We start from the raw sequence: 22,707 nt of genomic DNA, 5'->3' as shown, positions 1-22,707 counted from the left end.
GGAGGATCCTTCCATAGAGAAACTCCTTTTAATTCATTAGAACTGAGATGTGGCCTTCCCCAACTCGTTTGAATATTCAGTAATTCCTTAACACCATTGTCTCACTGATCCAAGGTACATAAGCTGGGAAAGCCTGGGTTAGAAATATAAAGCTGAAAGCCTAGAATCCTTAAATGTCTTTTTGCCAAAGTGAACACTGAGCTGCAGGACCTGTGAGGGCATTTTTGATTATCCTGAAGGGGCTGTGGGTCTCTGCCAGGGCTTGGTGTGTGTATTTCCAAAGCTAGAATTGGGACACTTGCCACTTTCTTTATAATAATGGTAGGAAACTTGATGTATGCTGGAGACTTTGAAATTGGATGAGAAATATTGATAGAAGTTAAGCCTATTACTGCCAACTTAAAAAAAAAGTTTTCTTCCTAGTCCTTGGGGGATTATACTATATATATATATGTGTGTGTGTGTGTCTATATATATATATATATATATATATATATATATATATATATATATGAAATACTTATTTTATATAACAGCCATACTGCCAACTTCTACAGGTAACTGTGGTTATCATTTTGGTGTATTTTCTACTCTGAGTATTATTTTAGAGAGTCGATATTATACAGAACATGCAGCTTTGCAGTCTAATTTGTTTTATTTCAGTTTTTATCAAAGCAAGTTTCCATGTCTGCATCTCTAAAAAAATCTTCATAACCCTACTTTCAATACTCAGTACCATGATTTTGAAAATCATCTCCCCTCCTTGTGGACTTTAGGTCATTTCCACATGGGGGCTGTTTTTAATGACGTGAGGCCAGCTTCTGATCATCCATGGAAATGGGGACCTGAGTGCCTGGCTAAGTGGAAATCAGGCAAGCTCACAAGAACAAATTGGCTTCAGCCTCTTCATCAAACATTTTACCGCAGCTACCCTTGAGGGCCCAGAGTGTAGGTGTGGGAGGAGTTTCCTCTTTTCTGTCTTCATTCTTCTATAAGCATGTCATCAGGCAGGTCATGGAGAGGGAGGGGGTCCCAGGAGGGTCCTATATGGGTCGGTTGTCCTTGGAAGAACCAGGAGCTAAAGTCCCTATAGGTTAAGACTCAGAGGGGAATCTCTAGGTGAGGAGCTAAAGCCAGAGAAGGAGCGTGACCTTCTCAAGGTCAGTCAGAGCTGGGCTAGAGCCCAGGTCTCCTAATCCTTCACTCCCCAGCCCCTCCACCATGCAGGTCCCATCACAGACACTGTAGCTTCTTCATGTACTTGAGCCCTTTGCTGCAGCTTGGAGTGGTGTAGGGAAGGCATGGGGTTTGAAATCAGAACGAGGTTTATGCCAGACTAGGCTACTGTGTGGCTCTGAGGAAGCATTCCAGGTGCTCTGAACCTCAGGCCCCTCATCCGTAAAATGGGCTTATACTAAGGGGTTGCTATGAGGAGCAAGAGGAATCTTGGAGGGGAAAACACTTGGTGCCCTAAAGGTGCTATAAGAATGGGGGGTTTATAGAGGACCCACAAAAATAGGTTTTCTTTTTGTCAGGACTGAAAACAAACAGTAAGGAGGTCATCAATATATTTCATTTAATATCTGATGTGGGGCTGCTTTTGGGACTCTTCTCTAAGTGTGGATCAAGTGTAGACAGATCCTGTCCTAAAATAGTCTTCTTGCTCCTTTAGATCTCTCTTCTCATCAGGCAGGAGATACCCAGCCTGTAAGAGATGTTTGCCCAGTCTGTGTGCCCTGGGTCTCCTTGCTGAACTCTGGCTGAGTGAGGGCAGCCCCACTCAGCCACAGCCCCTGAGGTCTAATGCTGAGGTGTCCCAGCCAGTCATCCTGCAGAAGATCTTAGGGAGACCCTCAGGTTCTCAGGCTCAGCTGAAGAAAAGAGAAGAGGTTAAACCGGTTTTGGAATCAGAACTGGGAATCAGGACATCCAGCCCTTGGATCCTGCCAGGAATTTGATATCCTCCCTTGTGGGCACCCCCCTCTTGGGGGCAGCTGCTCCTGCAGCCAGGCTCTGGCTTTAAACAATCCACTGGCTCAGGCTTTAAACAATCCACTGGCTCCAACCAGACCAAGTAGGAGTTGGTCCAAAAACAGTGGGTTGGAAAGGGTAGGGTGGGGATGGGGTGGGGATAGGCCTCACAAAGAAATGAAGTCCTTATCAGTTTCAGGGCCAGTGAGAAAAATGTGCTTCAGATGCTGACAGTCCCCTCAGAAGAGGCCTGGGCAGGTAGCCCTCCCTCCCTACCCAGGTGCTGATGTAGAAGCAGAATGCTTTCCTTGAAACCTGAATGTCCTGAGCCACCTGGGCTGTCTTTGCTTGGATCATTTTTTGATGTGACTGCTAAAGTGTTTCCATCTGGGGCGTTTGGGGTGCAATCCTTGTATTTTCTGGATGTGTCTGCACAGGCCTGTGTCTGACAGATCACCTAGCCTAAGAGTGCGGATGGAGCAAGGGTTTGTGGGTGATCCCCAGGCTGCCCTTCCCTGTGTGTCCCCCCACACTATGGGCACATATTCTTGGAAGTGGCCTGGGGTCCGGCCACTTTCCCGAGGGCCTCGTCTGGTGGCTCCAGGACTGCTCACTGAGAGGAAGCCAGAAGGTGCTTTTAGGTAGCAGCTGGTGAATTCAGGGGTGTTTAACACATGTTAAAACTCATAGAAGTGTATACAGAAATTTTAATTTTACTGAAAAAAATAATAAAAAATAAGTAAAAAATAATATAACAACAAGAAGAGGGAAAGGCAGTCTAGCAGAAGTGACAGTGTGTGCAAAGCCCTAAAGGCAAAGTGAGTTGTCAAAGTTGGCTGGGAGGGAGTAGGGGGGAAACAACCTGGAAATGGGGCATGAGTGGTCTCCCCAGCCAGCGGGGGATTTGAGTTATTACACTGAGAACACAAGGGGAATGGAAGGGCTTTTGAGCTTGGAGAGGTGGGATTGTGTTTGCATTTTAGAGAGCAGTTTCCAAAGGTGGGGAGACTACAGGGGGTGGAGTGGAGGGGAGTGTCTGGGGAACAATTATGATCACCATAATCCTGATGGACAGGAGAGAGGAATGGCCCTGTGGCTGGTCAGAGGGAGCAGGAGTGGGGGATGTTTGAGCAGAACTTCAAGCCCTTGGTAACCTCAGGGAGACTGAGGGCAAGTCAAGAACAACTTCCATTTCTTGCTCAGGGCATCTGGGTACACAGACCTCTGTCTGCCATTCTTCTCTCTCTTCATCTTCATTTTTATTTATCCTGTGGTGTCCTTTAACTAGCCATGCTTAGAGTAGCCATGATATAAAAGTAACTTATTTTAAAATGATACTAATCATTTTAGTTCTGTAAAATATTATTATTATGATATTTTTTGTTACACAATGGGTTTATATTTAATACAGTACTTCTCACTATGTAGATATTACTCAGTTAATATAAAGGTTTTTTGTTTAACATTAAATCTCTTCTTTATTTCAGTGTCAATATAAAGTATTTTTTTTACATTAAATCTTTTCTCCAATTCAATGTTACATACATTGAGTAAATTTTCTAAACTTTCCACCCCTAAAGAAATAAGTTTTAATTTTTGACCAGCTGTATTTGATATCTAAGTACAATACTAACCTGAGAGATAACAAAAGAAAAATCCAATAAAAAATGGATAAAAGAGTCCTCAACAGATGAAGGAGACGGTGATTATAACTGAACTGTAGCCATTTCTTAAGATTCTGGGCAAGAGTTTCCTTCTTTCTGTTGAGAATTCTGAAACTACAAAATAATACTTACGCAAATTTCAGCCATCTCGCTTCTTTGGCCCTCCTTCTAACTAGCAAATACAATTACAGATGGCATTTTTCAGTGCATTATTTGTTATGAAGAAAACATTTTGTTTTCCATTTAACATAGGATATCAGTTTGTTCCCGTTTATAGGGAAATAACCAAGAATGTGAAACTACCTTATGTATTGCTTCTTGGAAACTTTCAGATACCAAAGCTCAGTTCTGAACCTCAGTAGCATAAAAGTTTTCATGGCAAGGTTTAATTCAGGAGGCCCTTCAAAGTCACATCTGGCCATTTCTCTTTCATGCATATACCCCTAAACAAGCACAAATGCCTGTAATGCTGAGAATCGCACCTAACAGGAGAGCAATTGCATCTCCAGCTTCTGCTGCTTCAACAACAGGCAGCACCAAAAGCAATGAAAAGAGGACGAGGCACAATTGCCTAGAAACTGAGAGCATGATGTTCAGGTCTTGAAGTGGCTGGACATTGAAGGCTGAAGTTTTCAAAGAAAGCGGTATTTTTATAATTCTACCTGACTCCCTTCCTGGACCTTTGGATTGAGTCTAAGAGGTTCCACATGACAGTGCCTTCCAGGAGGCAGCCATCACAGGAATGTTATGGTATATTTTTAAGAGTCACTGTGAGGTGTTTAACATTTCTCTCTTAATCCTCTGAATTGGTTTTGCCATTATAATCATAAAAATAGGATAGAATTGCGATAATAAATGAGTACAGCGTTATTTGTGCCGCCTCAGATACCTTGCCAGCAGTGCCTGGGGCCCTCTGCCAGGCAGCACAGCCCCTCGGGTCCCCCTGCTCCTGGCCCCCAGGCCCTGCTGGCCGCCCCTGCTGGATGGTGGGCAGGGTGGGCAGGGCTGTGGCTGCTCCATCTCTCCTTGCCCAGCTTCCTCTCTTGGGTTTCTATTAAGTGGTGGCAGGAAGGGACTGTGTCACATGCTGTTTACTTGCGGGCATTTTTTGTTTGGCTTTCGAGGGTATTTGCTTGCAATTAGCAAACAGCCTTTTCCAGAACAATCTGGAGAATTCAAATCCTTCCATCTTGGCTTGGGCAGCAGGTTCGTGGTTCCACGTTTAAAAGCCAAGTCGAGTAGGGATTTTTCCAGAAATGCCATCAGTCAAAGAACTGGTTAAAGAAAGCAGAGGGGTTAGGGATAGAAGAGAGAAAGGGAGAGGTAAAAGAGAATAGGAAGAGCCAGAGAAGCATGGATGCGACCGGAACACACTGGGGCTCAAGAGACAGAAAGGATGGCCCTGGGGAGGCCCTTTCACCCCTCGGGCTCCCGAGCGGAGCAGGCAAATGCTCTTTGAAATCTGTGAGCATGTCCCTTGGGGCACACAGAGTCTGGGGCTGCTCTGGGCATGGTGATCCGGGCTGGGTTTCAGCAGCGGGCTGCCCTCTGGCCGAGCAGGGATACTTTCCACTGGCCGGGCTGCACTGCCTCTCTGTGCTTCCTGCGTCCCTGTGTCCACGTGTGCTTCTGTGGGGGAGCTTTATCAGCAGAACAAACCTGGCTTTTCCAGCAGCTGGCCTGGTCTCTGTCCAGACTGGTTTTTCTCCCATGTTATGATGTGCCTTCTAATGCACAAGGCGCCGGGGAATCTCAAGACATTCCGTGTCTTATATCTCAGTCTCCGTGTTTCCTGAAAGGAGATTATCCATATGAATCTCCTCCTCCATTTCAAGTTTTCTTCATGTACACACACAAGTAACTTATTCCTCCCTCAGTAATTTCACAACCCAATTGAGTACCTAGGGGAGCAATGTTTTCTGTGGTCATCTTCCCATCTGCACCATATGCTGAAGGCAGAGGCCATGCCTTTCTTCTTCATTCTGGCCACGATTTAAAATGTTGCTTTAGTACTTTTAAATGCTTGGTGCCTTGTTTGAGGTGGGAAGGGAAGACCCAAATACAGTTAGACCTGTAACATCAGAGGGTCATGATTTCGAAAAGGACAGCATCTGCAACCCTCTTCATTCTTTTCTCCAAAGGAAATGAATGAACTCCAGTCCGAGGATACTGTGATAACCCGTTTTCAGCCAGGTGGAAGGAAGCAGGGGGAGAAGTAATGGACACAAGCTGTGACCAGGCTGGGATGAGGGTTTTGGATCATGCTGCCTGGGATGCCTGGGCCCAGTGGAGGTGGAGGCTGCAGGCAGTTTGAGGGCTGGAGGCTGGGGTGGCCAGTGAATGGGCCGTTTGGACATCCATCCCTGTACTGGGAGGAGGGTGGGCGGGACACAGGCCTCTTTCTCCAGGACAGAGTGTCTCTGTTGTCTGTCCACACAGAAGCTCAGTGTGTACCCGTTGGGGGACCTGGATCCAGCTCAGGCACCGGCCGCCAGCAGAGGTGGCCTCCTGGACGGCGGGAGCATTCGCTCCTCACCTCTCCGCATACCTGGCCAGTGTCAGCAGGCCCCAGCTTGTACAGTTCTTCTCCCCCTGCTCCCTTCTCCTCTCTCAACTTCTCCTGGAGCCCTAGAGATCCTGTTGCAACTACAAAGATGCTATTGTATTCCTTTCTTTCAGAATATTCTTTCTTGAAACTCTAATTAAAATCCCCTCATTGCCCTTTGGGGAGGGAACGTGGATGGCTGGGCAGCTCCACCCTCTTTAGTCTCTTCGCTGTGAGTCAGGAAAGGCTCCTGGTCCTCTTTCATACTTAACCCATTTCCAGGGCAGCGGCCCCAGGTGTCTGAGTTTAAACTGGAATTGTCATAATACCTTACCTTTTATGGTTTTAAAGCATAAAGTGTTCAGAGGTGAGTTGTAATCAGAACTGATTTCAAACCCTGCCTACCACTTGGGGCAAGTCAGTTAGCCATTAACCTCTCAGCCTCAGTTTCCACTGAAAATAACACTGCCTCCTCTTGGGGTTCTGTGTTCGATGCTATAATGAGCATAAAGCGCCTAATACAATAGTCATCGGCACATAATAAGTGCTCAGTTAATGGGAGCTGTGATTACCTTGTCCCTGGATGATGGACAGGGCTGGACATGAAGGCCTGGGCCTCTAGGACTTGCTAGTAGGATCCTTCAGTGCGTCAGGGAGAGCAGGAGTTGGGTGGGTATCCTTGGACCGTAACTCCCATGCAGAAGGGGTTCTAGAATCGGGGAACCGGGGGAATATGTGCTGTAAAGGGACTGCCTTTACACCAGCCATGTGGATCCATCCCTGTAATGGGGAACTAGAGAAAGGTGGAATCCACTGGAAGGGATTAAAGGATACTCATTTAAGAGTTCTTGATCAAGATCCATGCCTAGAATCCAGGGGAGCCCTAAACTTGAATGAAGAAAAGTTTCACCTTTATTTTCATTAATCTCTAACTGAAATTCAGCATTTCTTCAAAATGAATGTAGGCACTAACCACAGTCGTGTTAGCAAGACCTGTGACTTTGTCACCAAGAGGAATAACAGATTTTATATCATGAGAGTGGAAGCAGATCCTTTAAAATAGTCTTTACTCCTTACTACTTTAAAAGTGCATTTGTGATTAGATGTGCTGATAGATCTTATTATTTAATATGTTAATAAAGAAGCACATGTATTATTATATCACAGATTTATTTTTTGGAATATTTTGATGACTATAATTCCAATCTAATTGATTGCCTTTGTAACCCTATGTCTTTTATTTTATACATTTAAAAAAGCACCCTCAGAAAGAGCCATAGCTTCACCAGGTGGCCAGAGTAGTCTTAAAGGGAACTGAAAGGATTTAGAATCCCTGCTTCTGTGCAGATATTCATCTGAGCGATCTCATCTCAGAATATGCCAGAGGACCCCTTTGTCTAAAAGTCTCCTTCCTTAGCTTCTACTCTGGTGTCATTAAAAAAAGAATCTTTAGCAAACTTCTAGTGAGTGCTGGATCTAGTGACGATCATTCCCCCTTAGTACTAAGAACAGCATATATTTATGTTGGGCTTTGTAGCTTTCTTATTCGTTATTCATTGATTCCTTAATCCCTCAAATGTTAAGACTGGTGTTATTAGGTCCATTTTAGAGAGCAATAAAGAGAGTAACTCAGAGATCAGTGATGCTGTAAGTGCTGAGTCATGCAGTTCAGAAATATGAAGGGCTTCAGGGTGGGTCGTACAACCACAAATGTGAGTCTCTTTCCACTCAGTCAACCTGAAAATTCTCACATTAGACGTAGCCCTTTGATTTTGGTAGTCAGCCTTTGGAAATTTTCTGTTAAAAGTAAATATTCTTGGACATCAGTTTCTTGTGTTGATGTTGCCCCTCTGAGGGTCTTGAGTCCCAGTAGTGTCTTGTTTAGATATAGAAGAAGGAAGGTCAGGGGCTGGAGTAGGAAGCCCTGGAAGTGGACTAGATCTGGATTCGGGGAGAGAACAACCTTTGGGAGCAAGAGGGCAGGAGACACAGGCAGCGGGGTGTGTCAGAGCTGGGTGTGGGGGTAGGGAAGGCCAACTGGTGGGAGAAGTCCTGACGGGGAGGATGAGCTCCAAAGCCCAGCTTGACTCTCTTTGTGTGCTTTGCTTGGGGAGCCTCTAAGACAAGTGGTGCTGAACACCAGACACCCAAGCAGCATCTCTATGAGGGGGCTAAGGGAGCCCCCGTTTCTGGGAGCCTCTGACAAGACTCCCTGGGATGGCCAAGAGGGCACGTGATAGGCAAGCAGGGCATTTTCTTTGTATCATGAAAACAGAGACCTACTCCTCTTCTCTGCCTCTAACAGGGTCTCTGTGACACCACTGGGTACTTCCTGTCATATCTTGTTTTTGATTAGAAGGTGAACCCCAGGAAGGCAGCAGCTCCCTTGCAGTGCCGAGTACGGCAGAGATGTAGAACTCAACATGTGTTTTCATTGGGTGGAGGCTCCACATCTTGTATTTAAATCTCTCCAGAGCTGTCCAGTAGGACTTTCTGAGCTGATGGAAACATTCTGCTCTGTGCTGTCCACTATGGTGGCTGCTACTCAAAGTGGGTAGCTGGTGTACTTGAAATGTGGTTAGTGCAACCAGGAATGGAAATTTTAAATTTTAATGTAAATAGTCACAGGTGGTTCATGGCTCTCATATTGGACAGTGCAACTCTGGACCAAGAAGTATAAACTGAAGCACTGGTGGAGCCCAGGCTGCTGGCATAGGTGAATGAAGTGGGCTGGGGATAATGAAGGAAAACCAACCTATGTTGTGTTTTCTCAAGCTATATACTGAGCTGTGCTCAAAGAAGTGTTTATCTTCTATGAAAAACAAAGCAAGTGAGATTCCAAAGGCAACTGTCCTTGCTTCTCTCGGGAGACAGTAGGGAGTGGTGGGGCCTGTGGTGAACGGCAGAGAGCATATCATTGAGAGAGGAGTGATGCTCTGCTCCAGCCATGTGAGAACACAGGCCCAGGTTGTGGCTAGAGTCTCCCATTTTTCAAGGGAAGCTGGAAATCTGGATTTTTATGGGAAATACCCTGGATTTTAAACACTGGCTAAAATTTACTTAAAACATTTCAGGCCGGACAAAACACACCTGCCAGATTTGGCCCATGGATCCCAGTTTACAAACTCTCCTCTCAGCCTTATTCTGGAGAGGTCCATATGGCCTGCTACAAGTGGGATGGATTTAAGGCAAAGAGTGAGGTGGATTCTTCCCTTAGTGTCCCTAATTGGCTCAGCCTGTTGTCACAGGTTTGGTTGGAACTTGGGGAGAAGTGTATGCAGGATACAGACCTGCCCCCCTCCCACTCTTCTCTGGGGCTATGTCCTGGCCTCTGAGCAGCCAGAGAGTAGAAATCTCTGGAAGGCTGGAATGGAATGCCCCAGAGAGAAACTTGCTTTAGTTTTTCAGCCTGAATTCCCACTCACAGGCCTGAGAGCAAAATGTATGGCTGTTAATACGAAGGCAGCCAGAGAAAATTTCCAACAAATGACAGGGTCTCCAAAATTCCATCTGGCCTGCGGTGTTCCCACACTAGTGCTCTTGTGAACTGGAACAAAATGGTAATTCATTTGTGGGTCTGGAGAGGGTTCCTGGGGCAACCAGCAGGGCTGGAAAAGCCCCAATGTATAATCAACATAGAGACTGGAGCAGAGCAAGCTGCTGACAGGAAAAGAGAGAGAAAGGACATGTGGTTTAATCCCCTTCCATCCTGGGAGTGGGCAGAGGGTTCACATGCGCACTTGTGGGTGTGTATTCTCAATACAGGTTCCAGTAACTTTCACAGGTCCCAGGGAATAGGCCCTGGCGGTCTTTGGGAGACATTATTCAGTTGACCATGGGAGCCGTCCAGCTTCTGCTTGAGGATCGTGAGTTACTCTCCCCTCATCAGCTGGCCTAGTCCTGTGAGGTCAGGCTAGGGGTGTGCACTCCTAGGGGTCCTGTGAGACCAAGATGACCTTCAAATGCCTTCCCAGTCCCATATAGCAAATCAATAGTAATTAAGTATTTAACAAATAATTGCTGGGTTCTACCACTTCCAGAGTTAGGTTTACAGCTCTTCAATCAATTCCTCTTTGGGTCTGTGGAAATACAGGGAACTGCAGAATGTCCCAAGTGGGAGGAACTTAGAGTATAAATCAGGAGTCTCAAACTGGTGACCCCTGGGCTAAATCAACCAGTTTCTCCAGGTTTGGTCCTTGATGCTAAGGAGAGAGATGAAGGAATCTGGGAAATCGTCTTTCATGACAACAGCCACACCTACAAGTCCGTGTATTTCCACATAATTCTGGTTTGCTTGTCAGAAGTTAGAAAGTCTAACTCTTTGCATCTTTTTGTATCATTCCCAGATAGACGGACAAGATGCAGCTCAGGGTCTCAGGAATGCAAGTGGGAAACTTTGTAAACTCTACCCTGCTGCCCCCAAGAGATTAACTATGTTATCATCCAACAAGTGGCTGAAGTTATGGGCAATTTCTTTTTAGATGTGTTTAGGGGTAGGTTGGGGCATAGCGGACACTGAAGACTAACTTCTCCTACTTGCTAGTTTTTCCTTCTAAAGTCTTGCCCTGGATACACTTCCCTAACTAAATTTTACATTTTCTGACAGACAGGGAAAAAATCTCATTCTTTTGGATCCCCTTGGCACCACCAGGCACTAGTGAGGTACCCAGTGGATTCCTGTCACAGGAGGGGGATGGAGTTCAGCCACTATGTCCTGCCAAGAAGAGCTCTCTCCTTGGCTGCTCTTCCGCCTTTTCCACCCCTCCCCCTCCCCTAGTGTGTCCACCAGATACACATTCCAGATGCCCCAGTGTTGGGAACGCCCAGCACCAGATCTTCACCTTGGCAGAACTCTGTCTAACAAGGCTCTGGCATTGTGGGACTAGTCTAGAAAGCCTGCCTGGGGCATGTACCATATGAAGTTCCACTTCATGACACAGAGGAGAGGAGCGCAACCCTTCTGGCTCCTTTTCTTGGTGGAACTTGGTGATACATAGTCCAGAATAAGGGATCATTCCTTTTACCATTGGATGCAAATCAATCCAAATAGCATGTGGTCACATCCAGCCTGAAATGGGCTTGGCTTGGTCAGAGCAGAGAAGGAGCCAAATGTTATGAAATACTCGTCTGTGCTCAGTGGGCTCCCGCAGCCGTTAGCAAGTGTGTGCACAGGGATGCAGCATTTGCTTATTTAGTCATGAATACAGAGCTGCAGACAGGGCAACTGTTCATTGACTTTATCCCTTTCAAAAGAGAACTGGAATTCCAGGTGGAGGCTACAGTTCCTGACTTCCAGGAACACTTGATTTTGGCAGGAGCTTCAGTGAGATACTAGGGAGACAAGGAAGGTAAGAAGGTGGGGACAGGTGGACCCCTGGGGTTGTAATTAGAGGGCTGGCATTAGGGGTGTCTGGGGCAACATTACTTTGTAAAATTTATGTGACCGGTGAGAGGAAAGTCAGGCTTGCTTTGGAGAAAGAATTTCTCTGGGCTGGGGAGGCTTCCTGCCAGCTCACTCCCTCTCCTGCAGGCTGCTGCCTCTCTCCTTGGGCACCCTCTCTCCCACCTCTGGCTGTGTCTTCTCAAGTCCTCCCGCTGCCCTTGAGGCAGCTCCCTGACCTTTTTCAAGGTCACACACACGCTCCTCTCCTTTTGGATTCTTATTATTACTACAAACTACACATGGAAATTTGGCTGATTATAAATCTGGTGTTAATTATCACTAATTCTTCTTCCAAATGTGAATGGAGCTAGGGGGTTCTGCATTCAGACCTTCCTCTCCCATAATCCCTTGTCAGATGGTCTGAGTGTTCTCAAGACCGATGGTCTCAGAGTCTGAGTGTGCTATTGGAATTTCCCAACTCTGTGGTTTTATTTGGTTGAGACAGAAGACTCAGCCTTTGTTCTAAGGTTGGAGGAAAAATGAATGTGTATCAGTTTCTTTCTTTCTTAAGAAATTTTCAAGGGTAATTTTGATCTAGACTTCATTTTTGCCTAATCTGCCCTATTAGAATCTAACTCTCCCTAAGTCGGCCCTCCACTGCACTATAATCTTTTTGCCTTTGTGCATGTGAACAGCAGCACTGGTCCAAGTGATCTGGTGTTTAGCCTTTAATACAGCATTTCTCAAACACCGTGGACTCCTGGGAGTCCAAGGATCTATGCCTCAGTTTAGAACTGTGCTATTCAATATGGTGGCCACTAGTAACATACTGAAATGTGACCAGTCTCAACTGAGATGTGCTGAATATGTGAAATACACATTGGATTTCAAATATCACTACAAAAAATTGCAGTAATAATTTTTTATATTGATAACATTTTGAAATGGTAATATTTGGGGTATATTTGGCTAAATAAAAAATTATCAAAATCAATTTCACCTGGCTTTTTTCCTGTTTTAAAGTGTGGCTACCAGAAAATTTAAAATATCCTATGTGGTTAGCATTATGTTTTAATCAGACGTTGCTGAGTTAAACACTGACTTACATACAAGAATAAAATAACTCAGTTCTTTTATTCCTCAAAGTCAAGCTCAACAAATTCCCACATTCCTTCTTTCCTGACCCTTTTTTTCTAATTTTCATTTCTGAACATTTGGAGACTATAGGTGTTCATTAGACTCTGACTGTCTTATTCAAATGCACCTGGACTCCATTTGATTCATTTATTTCTGAGAAGAGTCTCCAGGCTGTTGACTTCAATCTTGGTGATTCTCCTGATTTACACAAGAAAATACTTGCTTTATTTGGTTCATTCAAACTATTTTTAGTTCAATGTGGCTAAGTGTGCATTAAAAAATAATAGATGAACACAAATTCATATCACTCCCTGCCGGAGGCGTCTTGCGCAGGAAGAGGCAGACTGCTTCTAGGTCAGAGGTCTCCAAAGTGGGGCTCACTTACCTCAGCGGGTACACTAGACAACCCACCGGGTGATGGTATGAAAATATTAGGACTTCTGTTTGCACTTACCTTACTGAATCCTTTTATGAGTTTTCATTTCTTGTTCATGTTTTATAATGAACATTTTCATGTAACATTACCCATTTATAATTTGTAAATATTGGGAAGAAGAATTTGTAAATATTGGAGAGATATGCTCAGAATTTTTACCAATAAATGTCATTAAAAGGTTTTGAGACTGCTGGTCCCATGAAGGTGATATTCCCCCCTAGTGTTAATTGAACTCCACCACTGTGTGAGTTGCTCTTTTGCATATATAAAATTCATTCATTCTTTCATTCATTCATACATTTACTGAGGATCTACTAGGTGGCAGTTGCTTTGGTGGCTTTTAACTGCCCTGTGGGAGCCTGGATTCTGAATCTGTTGTTCTTCTGTCTGCTTCATGGCTGCAAGAAGCTTCTGCAGGCCCCATGAGCCCCCCAGTGCAGGGTCTCTTTATTTCCCACTCAGCCCACAGACTGCCCATCTGATAAACTGGCTAAAGGAAAAATTAAAGATTTAATTTTTCCATCTCAGATTCCAAGGGTAGTTTTATTTTAATCCTCCCAAGGGCCAATCTTCAAGGCATTTCATGGCTGAGCCCTGCTCTCCTGTTGGCAAGCCTCTCTCCAGGAGTATTTAACCCTGTCCGGGGCTCCACAGCCAATGTGCAGAAGTCCAGCTGGTGCACTGGGCTTGCAGAGCTGGGAGTCAGAGGCTGCTCTTTTGGTCACTTGAGCAAGTAGTGGCCCTGAGGAGGGGTCTTAGTATCAGTTCCCAGGCCCCCCTCATGCCTTTTCCTCTCAACCATGGCTTACCAGTCCTTAGAGTGCTGTGGCTTTAACCATTACCAGCTGCTCACAGATGGAGAGGGTGAGACACAGGATAGTAACCTAAAGAAGATGCTGGAGTCACAAGGACTGCAGGGATTTAATAATCCTGGGATTAAATAATAGTGCTAAGTAATCACTATAAAATGCATGCAACACCCTGTTCTTAGCACTTTACCCTTATTAAAACTCATTGAATCCTCATCACAACTCTTTGACATCAGAACCATGATCGTCCCCATTTTTCAGATGAGGAAATTGATGCTATATGACATGCTTATTAGTGGCAGAGCTGGGGTTTGGACCAAGAGAGTCCAGCTCCTGTATGTCCTCCAGTGTGTCCTTTGGGATTCTGCCCTTCTGAAGTGAGTATTTGGTTAAGTATTCATTGAAGGATATTGAAACCCATCATCTCCTGCGTCTTGGCTGATACCAGGTTCCCAGCTCATGTAATGAAGAGATAGACCCAGGAATATCTCAGATCTCCTAAAGCCTTCTGCTTGGTTCCCCCATGTCAGCTGGGAGCATCAGAAATGCTTCTGGATGAGCACTCAAGCACCTTAGCTAATCCTTCTCTCATGTGTCCCCAAAACCCCAGACCTGGCTCTTGTGTGCTGGGAAGCATTTGGTCTCTGGAGGCTGAAGACCTGAGTTGGATCCCAGCTCTTTTATTTAGTTGGTTTGCCACCTTATGCAAATGGCTAGGTCACTCTGAGCCTCAGTTTCCTCATCTGTAAAATGGGCATGTTGAGAACTCTTTCTTCCCTTCCAGTTAAGAGAATGTCTGGAAACAGCATCCTTCTAGCCACATAGTGAAAAATGCTAAACCAATGTGAGATGTTATCTGACTGTGGTGGAGTCCTTGGGGAGTGGCACCCAGCTCTTCTCCTTGGCTTTCCAGACTCTGCCAGTTTCACCTCTTCAAGCTTGGAAAGATAGATGTCCTGGTTGTAGGCAAGGCCAGTTCTGTGGGGAGCTTTGGGGTGGCCAAAACTGGTGCAGTGCAAATGGTTGTATCATTTGCATTTTCACAGTGAGACAATGAGTTACTTGAGGGTGGTGCCAAGCCTTCCTCACACGGGCATTCCTGTTTCCTGTCCCTGTGCCTGGCCTAAAGGAGTACTCAGAATGAAAGGGTTCCATGCCTCAGTCCTATACTATCCCTTTGGAGGAGGCTGCCTGCCTTCTTCTGCCTTAGGTGCCTTGAATCCCCACACTGGTGCCCTGAGGGTCTCATAAGTGCCTGACATCACATAGCTTTCTCACATCCTCCATTCCATGGTGCTCCAGTAATGTGTTGGTTTCCAGGCAGTGATAGATAACAGCTCAGTTGCCAATGACAGAAACTACTATAGTGAACAAGAAAGACTGAAAAAGTAAACCCAGGCTCACGTGTTACCGCACCCCCCCCCCCCAGCCCCGCGTCCCCACTGAGCCTTCTTCCTGCCAGGCAGTGTCCTTGAATAGAACTCTAATGCTTGCTTTTAGGCTTTCTCAAATCCCCAGATCTGAAAACACCTTATGACCTTTTACATTTTAAATAAAATGCAGCAAAGTGGGCAGAGAGAGTTGAAATTTCGATTTCTATTACTGTTCTAAAAAAATAATTTTTATTTTGGCTGAAACCTTTGCTGAAATAATTTCTTGAATTGCTTTTCTTATTACCATGAGGGTGTGGAGAGTTCATTTGGATCATAGATTTCTGCCATCTTGAAATGTAACATTCTTCTCTTTATTGTTTTTAAAGCTGAGATTTTCTGGGGCTCTCTCCCCAGAACAAGAACCACCACTTTCTGAGACTTCACTTGATCTTCATTTCTATCTCCAGTACTAGCTATTGCCATTGTTCAGCCAGAGGTTTCTGTCATATCACACAGGTTACCGTGTCCCTAAAGTTATGCTTTGGAAGCTAAGTGGCAGAACCTGGGCAGACAGCCATGGACTCACTTGCTTGGAGTAAATGAGTTTCAAGTCTCAGTCTCAGGAGAACTTCAAATTACCCCGCCTCCCCCATCATGAACCTTTAGCACCCCTCTCTGCCATAAATACCTCAAGGCCAAATATCCGTAGTGCCTTTACATGTTCGAAGTGCTTTTCTTCAGATGTGCCAAGGAGCGCATTTACTTGGGCAGAGAGGGGTGTCCTTGAATAAGGAAGGGTGAAGAGGCAATCAAAAGAGATTTTCATTTTTTAAAAAATTGAAGTATAGTTGATTTACATGTTGTGTTAGTTTCAGGTGTATAGCAAAATGATTCAGTTAAATATTCTTTTTCAGATTCTTTTCCATTGAATATGGTTCCCTGTGCTATACAGTAGGACCTTATTGTGTATCTATTTTATATATAGTAGTTTGTATTTACTAATCCCAAACTCCTAATTTATCCATCCCCCCTTTCCCCTTTGGTAACCATAAGTTTGTTTTCTATTGTTTGTGGGTCTGTTTCTGTTTTGTAAATAAGTTCATCTGTATCATTTTTAAAGATTTCACATATAAGTGATATCATACAATATTTGTCTTTCTCTGTCTGATTTACTTCACTTAGTATGATAGAGATTTTCACTTTCAAGGACTTTTATTTGTCCTTAAAAACACACTGTGTGGACCATTGCTTGTAAGACTGAGCTAGCTTCTTAGACTTAGTGCCCACTGAAGTGCTGCCAGTCAAGATGGCGTGAAGCCACAGGAAGTTGAAAGAGGCAGGAAAATCTCAGGCTCCTTTCCTATGTGTAGCCTCTCCCTCTGTCTCCCAAGACTTTGGAGGTGGTAGAGTGAAAAGCACATGCGTTTTGGGAAAAATTCAAACCCTGCCTGTCACTGGTCAGCTCTGTGAGCCTGAGCAAGGAGCTTCTCTAAATCTTAATTTCTATAATTGTAAAGTCATTATATTAGTACATACCTGGTGGGGTTTTGAGCGTGCCTGGCTTGTGGTATGTTCTTGGTAAGTGGCTGTTGTTAACAGAATCTGCTGTATTCACTTCTCTAGTCGGATATGTTCAGTTTCCTGGTTACAGATTTGAGAGTACTTGAGCCAAAAGGAACTTGTGCACCATCTTCTTCTGGAAGGAGCATGAGGCAGAGAACCTGCCTACTTTTGAGATCAGCCCTAGACCTAATTTGAGGATAACGCATTATTGGAAACCTGCTTCTGATGTTCCCTCTCAAGTATGCCCAGATTTGAGTGGGTCAAATGGTGGCATTTTCTCACTGATGTTCTATTTGATAAAATAGGGCATGTAACACAATAAAGTTACTTTTATCTTGAAAGAAAAATAAATGTAGCCTGGAGACATTTTTATTTTCCCTCAATTTACCCTAGTGCAAAAAGGCTGCCACCTACCCTTGATCTCACTCAAGCCTCAGTTTACAGATGAACTGACCAATCCCAGAGAGGTAAACCTTTAAGAGCAGGGCCCACCCCTGAGACCCCGTGCAGTCTTTCAGAATCAGGGCTAGAGCAGGGGCTATGGGTGGCAGCTCCTTCCCAGAGTGACCCAGCTATTAGGTCACTGGCTCTGGAGCCAGACGACCTGGGTGCCTATCATGGTGTTGCTTTCTGTGAGCTTTCAGTCACCCCGATTCTCTGTGCCTTGTTTTCCTCACCTGTAAAATGGGATAATAATCCTCATACCTACCTCGTAAGACTGGCCTACAGATGAAATGAGTTAATAGAAGTTAAGTTCCTCAAATAGTCTCAGGCACGTAGCAAACACCGAAGAAATGTTAGTTATCATTCCTTTGGGTTTTTCCCCCAAGGAGATTGGCCGGGCCAGAAATTACAGGGGCAAAAATCCTTTCTTGTCTTGGAGTTGCTGACGTGGAAGGAAAATCCCAGCTCTGAGCAAGGGGCCTGGCTGGGTGATGGCTTAGGAGACAGGCAGCCTGGGGGTTCTGCCCACAGTGGAATGAACAGCTCCAGCCTTCCAGGCCCCAGAGATCAGACTATGAGAGGGACGCCATGTGCCTGGAAGTTCTAACAGGCTGTGCCTGTCACCTTTGTCCCCAAAAGTTTGTGCCAGTCCAGCTCCCCTTGCCTGGGGCCTGATTCTGGGTTCAGCCAAGAGAAGCAGAGTTTGACCAGGTCCGGGCTGCAGTGTTAGTCACAGGACTCACATGTGGTTTTAATCCTGCCCTCTGAAAATATGCTTATGTATTCCCTCTCACTCCAGCCATGGTTTTATTATGAAAATTATCTAACTGACCTTAAAAAAATGGAACAGAAACTCCAAATTGCAAAATCTCTGCCAGTCTTACTCAGAGTGTGAGTAGTGATGAATCAGTGATCAGCCAGTGGGGGCTGCTTGCAGGAGAGGGCAGAGGTCGGGGGACAGAACAGAAGGGGTTGTCACACCTTTAGTAATGACTCCAGAATCATAGCCATCCCCCCTACACACACAGACCTTATGTGGCTTCCCTCTGCTCCTTCTCCCACCCAGGAAACTCCCACCAAGAAACACTTTACAGGTGCTTTGTGATTCTGTCTCTTGTGGTGATGGGGAGAGGAACATGCACTCTCTGTCTTCTCTCTACTCTCCCTGCCTGCATGTTATTCCATCCCCCACAGCAGGTCAGTGGAGGACCAAGTTTTTGTCATTTTTGTCTGACATCTGTGAGTTGAGAAGAGATGGTTACATCTGCCTCTGCCAGCCGGCTCCTGTGCCGCAGCTGGTCGGAGGCTTAGTTGTTGAGCCTGGATGTCGAGTTTAGAGCAGGGCATTCTGGGAGGCGGTCTGGGGAAGGGAGAGCTGGTGCCCCAAAGTGAGGCAAAGTCCTGACTGGTTTTCCCAGTCAGAAGCGCATTCCTTTCCCTGTGACCCTTTAGGAATTAGAAAAAGTCTTCTGCTGGCAGTTATGGTACAAAGTGTAATTGAGTCTTTTTCTCCGGATGTCTTCATTTCTCAAACTGTTTCTGTGCAGAGGTCACCAATGTCTGTTGGAATTTTTCCAAAAAGCTCTTCTCAAAGGACCTCTCTGGTTTCCCTTTGACAGAAGATGTCCTCCATACCATCTGCCCATTTCAGGGGGAAACTGGTTCCTGGGACGTATCTGTGACCAGGTTGTGCAATCATCATCATCACAGCCTGAGCCCCATCTGTAGTGACAACACTCTGCCCTTACTAGTCAAGGGAAGGACACTATGCTTCATTACAAAACTGCCTTACTGTTTTCTGACCAAGGGCCCACTTTGGGCCCACACTGAGCCCACGAGAAATCACCAAAGGATCTGTATTAGTTAGGGTTTGCTGTGATAATGCTGTGTAGGAAACAACCTCACAATCACAGTGATTGACAGTGTACATCCTTCTCTTGGTTACAAGGCTGTGCATTGGCTGGGCCCAGCGGGTATGGCTGGGTTGAGTCCAGGCTGGGCACTGGGTACACGTCTGCTCCAGGGGCCTTGCCTGGGACGTGCTCCTCTCATGGTGGAGGACGAGTTTGCAGGGAGGCACATCACATCACACAAGCACATTTAGAACCTGCAGTAAGATGTGGCATTGGTTACGTCCACTTACATCCCATTGGCAAAAGCAAGTCACATGACTGAAGTCAAAGACGGGGTGGGAAAGTGTAGTCCATCTTCAATGACCATGGCAAGTGAGGGGGAAGGAAGAAGAGTGAATAAATGATTCCATCAATGACACTGTCTTTCACTTCATGTTTAGGAGCTGCTTCCACCCTGTATGAAGACTATGATGGGGAGTTTGGTGGTGGCTCCTGTCCCCAACCCGGCACAGCCCCCAGCTTCTCAGTGGGCTGGGCTCTTTACTGTTCTCCTGTATCCCCTTCCTCCAGTTGTTAGGGAACCTAGACCCCACCCTTTTTGAAATCTCAGTGTTTTTCTTTTGGCCCCTCTGCGTATTTCCTTCCTCCTCAGCTTCCCACACTCTTTTAAGCAAAGTGATTCCTTTCTCTTCCATCCTGGTTATCTTTGGATGGAGCCTCTGTAAGGCTTTCTCACTGCCCAGGTGGCCTCCTCCTGACTTACACATGTGGTTTTATGATGAAAGAATTTCTCTTTCTGCCTCTACCTTGAGCTGTGCTCCCAAATATCCCCAGTAAAATAGGCCAAAACCCGGGAAGAGGTGGTGGTGGATATTTTTCAGATCCCAGAAAAATAGAGGGGATTCAGAAAGTGGGGGCAGAAATCCTGATCCCACCACACATGTGAATGTACCAAATCATGTGGTGAGCCCCTTCTATATTTTGACTCATTTCTCTCTCATGCCAGTCTTTGGAGGGAAGAATTATCTCATTTTTCTCCCATTTTGTAACCGAGGAAATGGGGCAGAGAGGTTGTGTATCTTGCCTGTTGTAACAGCCCAAAAGGGCACGGGCTGATCTGGAACTCAGTGGGGTCTTCCCCAAAGCCCCCATTTTTCTGGCCACCTTCTGTTTTCACTCCTCTTCCTCTGTGTCTGTGAGCAGATGTGACTGCTGAGCTGGAGGGCATCTTCTCTGAGGGATTAAGGGGGAGTCTTGGTGAAAGGGTGGGAGGCGGGGGGTTTGAGGAGGGAAACAGAGCAGCTGTAGAACCAGACAGTGAAGGTCACACCATTCTTCTTTCCCTCCTGCCACCAGCATCGCAGGGAAGAGAAGACAGTGCATGTGTTTTGGGCGGGGACACTTGGAGGCGGGTTCCACTGGCAAGTGTGCAGCAGTGGGGCCAGTCGGGTTCCACTAGCAAGCTTTCTAGTACATTGTGTGTCACGCCCTTTTCTCCTTTCTCTAATGTGCTCTTTATTATTCATCTGAATGTTCTCTTCAGATGATTTTTTTACAATTTGATCAAAGCGGGTTTTCTTTTCCCAAAAGCTTTACTTGGGTGGCCCTGCTGGGACATCTGCTCATGGCCGTTTTGAACCTTTCTCTCTGTACAACCACACGATTGCCAACTTTCCCCAGGTTGTCTGAAGCCAAGGGAGGCCGAGAGAAGGATCAAAACAGCGTATCTTCTTGAAACATTTTTAAAAGATGATTTATTTTTCCCTAGTGGTATTCAAAACTTTGGGATTCCAGATTATGAATCCAACTTGAAAACATAGTTTTCTTTTTAGAAGGAAAAAAACGCCCAAACAGATTTCTTTGTCCATGGCCATTTCTACTTCTTGTTTAAATTAAAAATACTGGTATTTTGCCAGCTGTGTAACTCTGGACCTTTCAGTTTTCTCATCTGTAAAATAGGATTTAAATAATTCCCATTTCCCTATGTTGTTGTGAGGATTACAGGAAATAATAACTTACACAGTAACTGATACACAGTTGAGAAGTTAACATCAGTAATTAGATCCGCAGTTAATTAAATCTGGGGATGTGGAATCTGGGATTATGGAGGGTCAAAGGTATTATTTGGGTTTCTCACAATGATATTTTATGTGTATTACACATATGTGGGTGTGTTTTAAATAATAATAAAGAACAAATTAAAAATATATCTAATCAGGACAAAAATTTAGAATCTCATTTCAAAAGGATCATCAGCTACAGGCATCTCGGGGTGACAAGGATCATCTGTTTTATGGAAAAGAGGCTCAGTTCCACTGGGGATGTTCTGTGGCACCATTACAGAATGTCTCTCAGAATTGCCCCTTTGAAGGATGGAGGCTGGGCATTTATCCACTGACTTTTGTCCCCTGTTGGTTGAGGGTTGTCCCCAAAGATGTTAATTTCCTCTGTGCCTCCCTGAGAGTGGGCAGGAACGCAGGGAATGATTCAGGCACTTGAAGTGGGATGCTGGCAGTGTGCAGAGGGATTGTCCACTGTGAGGGCAGCTGGAATCAGTCCAGGGCCAAGGGGAACATAACATGGAACACAAAAAGCATCTTCTAAAAGTCCCCTGGAGCCCCAAACAGAGAAGAACCCCAGAGATTGGAGGAGGCTTCTCATCAGCGGACTTGAGTGCCCTAGGCCAGGAAACAGCGTTTGCACCTCCCTGATAACCCCTGTTATCTGGTGGCTCATGTCATGGAGAGTGCTCTGTGCTGGGCACCATGACAGTCCTGAGGTACAACAGCAAGTGAGCCAGTGTCCCGCCATCCATTTGGAGAAGCAGACATCAAATGATCAGATACAGTACAGAGGGAAGGGCTGTGCTTGGGGAGGAATAACATGTGATGGGAGCACATAGCTAGGGCAACCAGCCCATTGTGCAGCTTCCACGGGAGGCTTCCTGGGGGAGGTGGTGTCTCAGCTGAGACCTAAAAAATGAGAACAGGGAGGAAGGGAATGTTCCAAGCAGAAGAAAGAGCAGTATCAAGTATGGAGACAGAGAGGGCCTGGCACTGTCCAGAGCTGAAAGAGGTTCAGCATGGTTTGAGCATTTCAGGCATTCAGACTGTCTCCAAAGAGGCTTTGAAGGATGTATGATCCACCCAGTGTGTGAAGACTGGGTTGCAGAGGAGCAGGAGTGGAGGCAAAGGGACCAATAAGCTGTCCTGGTAAAGCAGATGAGGCCAATGAGAAATGGATGATTCAAGAGATGTTTAGGAGGAAAAATTTGCCAGACTTGGATATGTGGGGCAGAGGAAAGGGTGGAATAGAGGTCAGGCCCAGGCTTCTGGCTTGGGTATCTGGGTAGATGGTGCTGCCTTTCAGCAGCTTGGGAACAGAAGGAGAGGCATGTCTGGAGATGGGGAAGGTGGTGGGTAAATTATAAAGTGGAGAACTTCTATTTGACCTAGTGATCCCTTCCCCCCTCTCTCTCTGACTGCTAGAAATCGGTGGGCCACTTCTCTTCCGGCTCCATGACACTCTT

General features: G+C 45.6%; 2 protein-coding genes across 2 annotated transcripts in view; one reads left to right on the top strand and one right to left on the bottom strand.

Annotated features, from left to right (window-relative positions):
* The window catches only part of LOC123614294 (Golgi-associated kinase 1A-like), a 109,320-nt gene that overhangs the window by 2,567 nt on the left and 84,046 nt on the right, over positions 1-22,707 (top strand). The window lies entirely within an intron of this gene.
* LOC123614292 (small integral membrane protein 30-like) lies at positions 3,514-4,272 on the bottom strand. The gene has a single exon (XM_045509821.2). It carries the CDS (start codon positions 4,221-4,223, stop codon positions 4,065-4,067), a length of 159 nt encoding a protein of 52 aa, XP_045365777.1. The 5' UTR covers positions 4,224-4,272; the 3' UTR covers positions 3,514-4,064.

This window comes from Camelus bactrianus, chromosome 17, assembly GCF_048773025.1.
Source record: "Camelus bactrianus isolate YW-2024 breed Bactrian camel chromosome 17, ASM4877302v1, whole genome shotgun sequence".
NCBI classification, from domain to species: Eukaryota; Metazoa; Chordata; class Mammalia; order Artiodactyla; family Camelidae; genus Camelus; species Camelus bactrianus.
The sequence above is the reverse complement of the archived record's forward strand: the minus strand, read 5'-3'. Positions and strand labels throughout refer to the sequence as shown.